Here is a 1625-nt window from a genome sequence, read left to right on the forward strand (position 1 = left end):
CAGCGGGAGGCTGGGGAACTCCCAGAGCCCGGCCAGGAGACCTGGGGAAGGGGCACAACGGGGACATCAGCCGGCACGAGGCACATCTGGGGACCCAAGTCTCATCACACCCTGCTCCCTGGCTGCTCTGTCCCTCATGCAGGTGGGAAGGGGCCACGCAGTGCCTTCACCCCGCTCCTGCCCAGCTCCGTTACCCGAGCTGGGTCTCTGCACGATGAGGTACTCCAGGGCCCTGCGGCAGCCCCTCCGCTCCACCACACACGTGGCTGTTCGCGCCGCCCGCGGCTGCTTCTTTGCTGCTTTCCGGGGAAAGTTGGTCACCCCCAGGCTGCTGTCCCATGGCTCTGCAGCTGGGGGGCACAGGGGACAACCCCCAACACCTGCAGACACCAGTGTTAACAGTCGCCATGGGGCCCAGGCCCAGAGCCACAACAGGGATCTCCCCAGGCGCTTACCACAGTCCTCAACATCAGGCACTGGGGTGAGTTTTCCAAACAGCTTCTGAGCTGAGAAGGCCAGCTCCTTCTCCACCTGCAAGGAATGGGGACAGGCTCATCCACCAGCCCACCCTGTCCCCATGCATGGTGACCCCTCAGGGCCGGCACCCAGCGAGGATGTAGGACATGATGCCCAGCCAAGAACAGCTTGCAGCACTGATCTGGGATAGGGATGGCTTGCAAGAAGCTTCAGAGGGGACCCGGGGTGACCTTCTGCTACCCCAGTGGGACAGCTGGCAGCCCCCAGCCACCTGCAGGCAGGGAGGAGACAGATTTTGGGGCCGTACTTACCCTGCGCCATGCTCGGCAGTGCTGCTTCACGGGGCACTCCCTGCACAGCGGGGCCTTGGGCACACACACAGTTGCCCCCAGCTCCATCAGGGCTTGGTTAAAATCCCCTGGGCGGCTCCTGTCTACCAGGGCATTGGCCGTGTTCCTGGGAGAAACAGCAGTGAGCGGCGCGGGGCTCTGCAGGGAGAGGGCCCCGGGACCTCTGCCTGCCTCCTGCCTGCAAGGGGGGATGCCCCTAAGTCAGCAGGGGCAACAGAGATGCTTTCTCCACCACTCCCCGCAGCACCAGCTTCCCAAGAGCTCCTGCACCCCACGCCTCCCTTCCTTTGCAGGCTCAGCTCCCCAGCAATCCTGCCCTCGGCCACCAACAAGCACAGCCACAATGGCTGCATCGCAGAGCGGTGATGGAACATTCCCCTCACCAGAGCCAGTCGATGACAGCTGGGCTGCTGGAATCGGCACCAATGCACCGCAGGCGGCACAGGACCCGGATCACGTTCCCATCCACGACGCCGGTAGCCTGGGACCAGGAGCTGGAGTTACTGAGCTGGGAGGTGCCCACGCTCCCGGCAAGGCAGGGAGCTGGGGTGCTCCCAGGACGGAGCGGGGACACACACGAGGCTGACCCGCAGGCCGAGCTGGGCAGTGGGCGAGACGCGCCACAAAGCGGGGGAGAGCCAGAGACAGGCACAGCCCTGGGGAGCTCCCGGCTCGTGACACCCGCCAGCAGGACCCTACCAGGAGCGGTGCTGGGTAGCAGAGAGGGGAGACGTGTCCCCACTGGCCACCGATGCCCAGCTCTCACCTGCCCATACGAGATGGACGCGATGGCTCCTG

The 1625-nt window shown here is 65.2% G+C and overlaps 1 protein-coding gene across 1 annotated transcript in view; it reads right to left on the reverse strand.

Moving 5' to 3' along the window:
* Nucleotides 1-1625, reverse strand: part of MUTYH (mutY homolog) — a gene marked incomplete at its 5' end in the record, with an annotated part of 4628 nt that overhangs the window by 1705 nt on the left and 1298 nt on the right. Inside the window, 5 exons of the mRNA XM_010293577.1 lie at nucleotides 5-41; nucleotides 195-380; nucleotides 456-531; nucleotides 789-933; nucleotides 1211-1321. Of these exons, the coding sequence (XP_010291879.1) occupies nucleotides 5-41; nucleotides 195-380; nucleotides 456-531; nucleotides 789-933; nucleotides 1211-1321 (555 nt within the window). The remainder of the gene's footprint in view (nucleotides 1-4; nucleotides 42-194; nucleotides 381-455; nucleotides 532-788; nucleotides 934-1210; nucleotides 1322-1625) is intronic.

The sequence above is a fragment of the Phaethon lepturus genome, unplaced genomic scaffold (genome assembly GCF_000687285.1).
Source record: "Phaethon lepturus isolate BGI_N335 unplaced genomic scaffold, ASM68728v1 scaffold24968, whole genome shotgun sequence".
Taxonomy (NCBI): Eukaryota; Metazoa; Chordata; class Aves; order Phaethontiformes; family Phaethontidae; genus Phaethon; species Phaethon lepturus.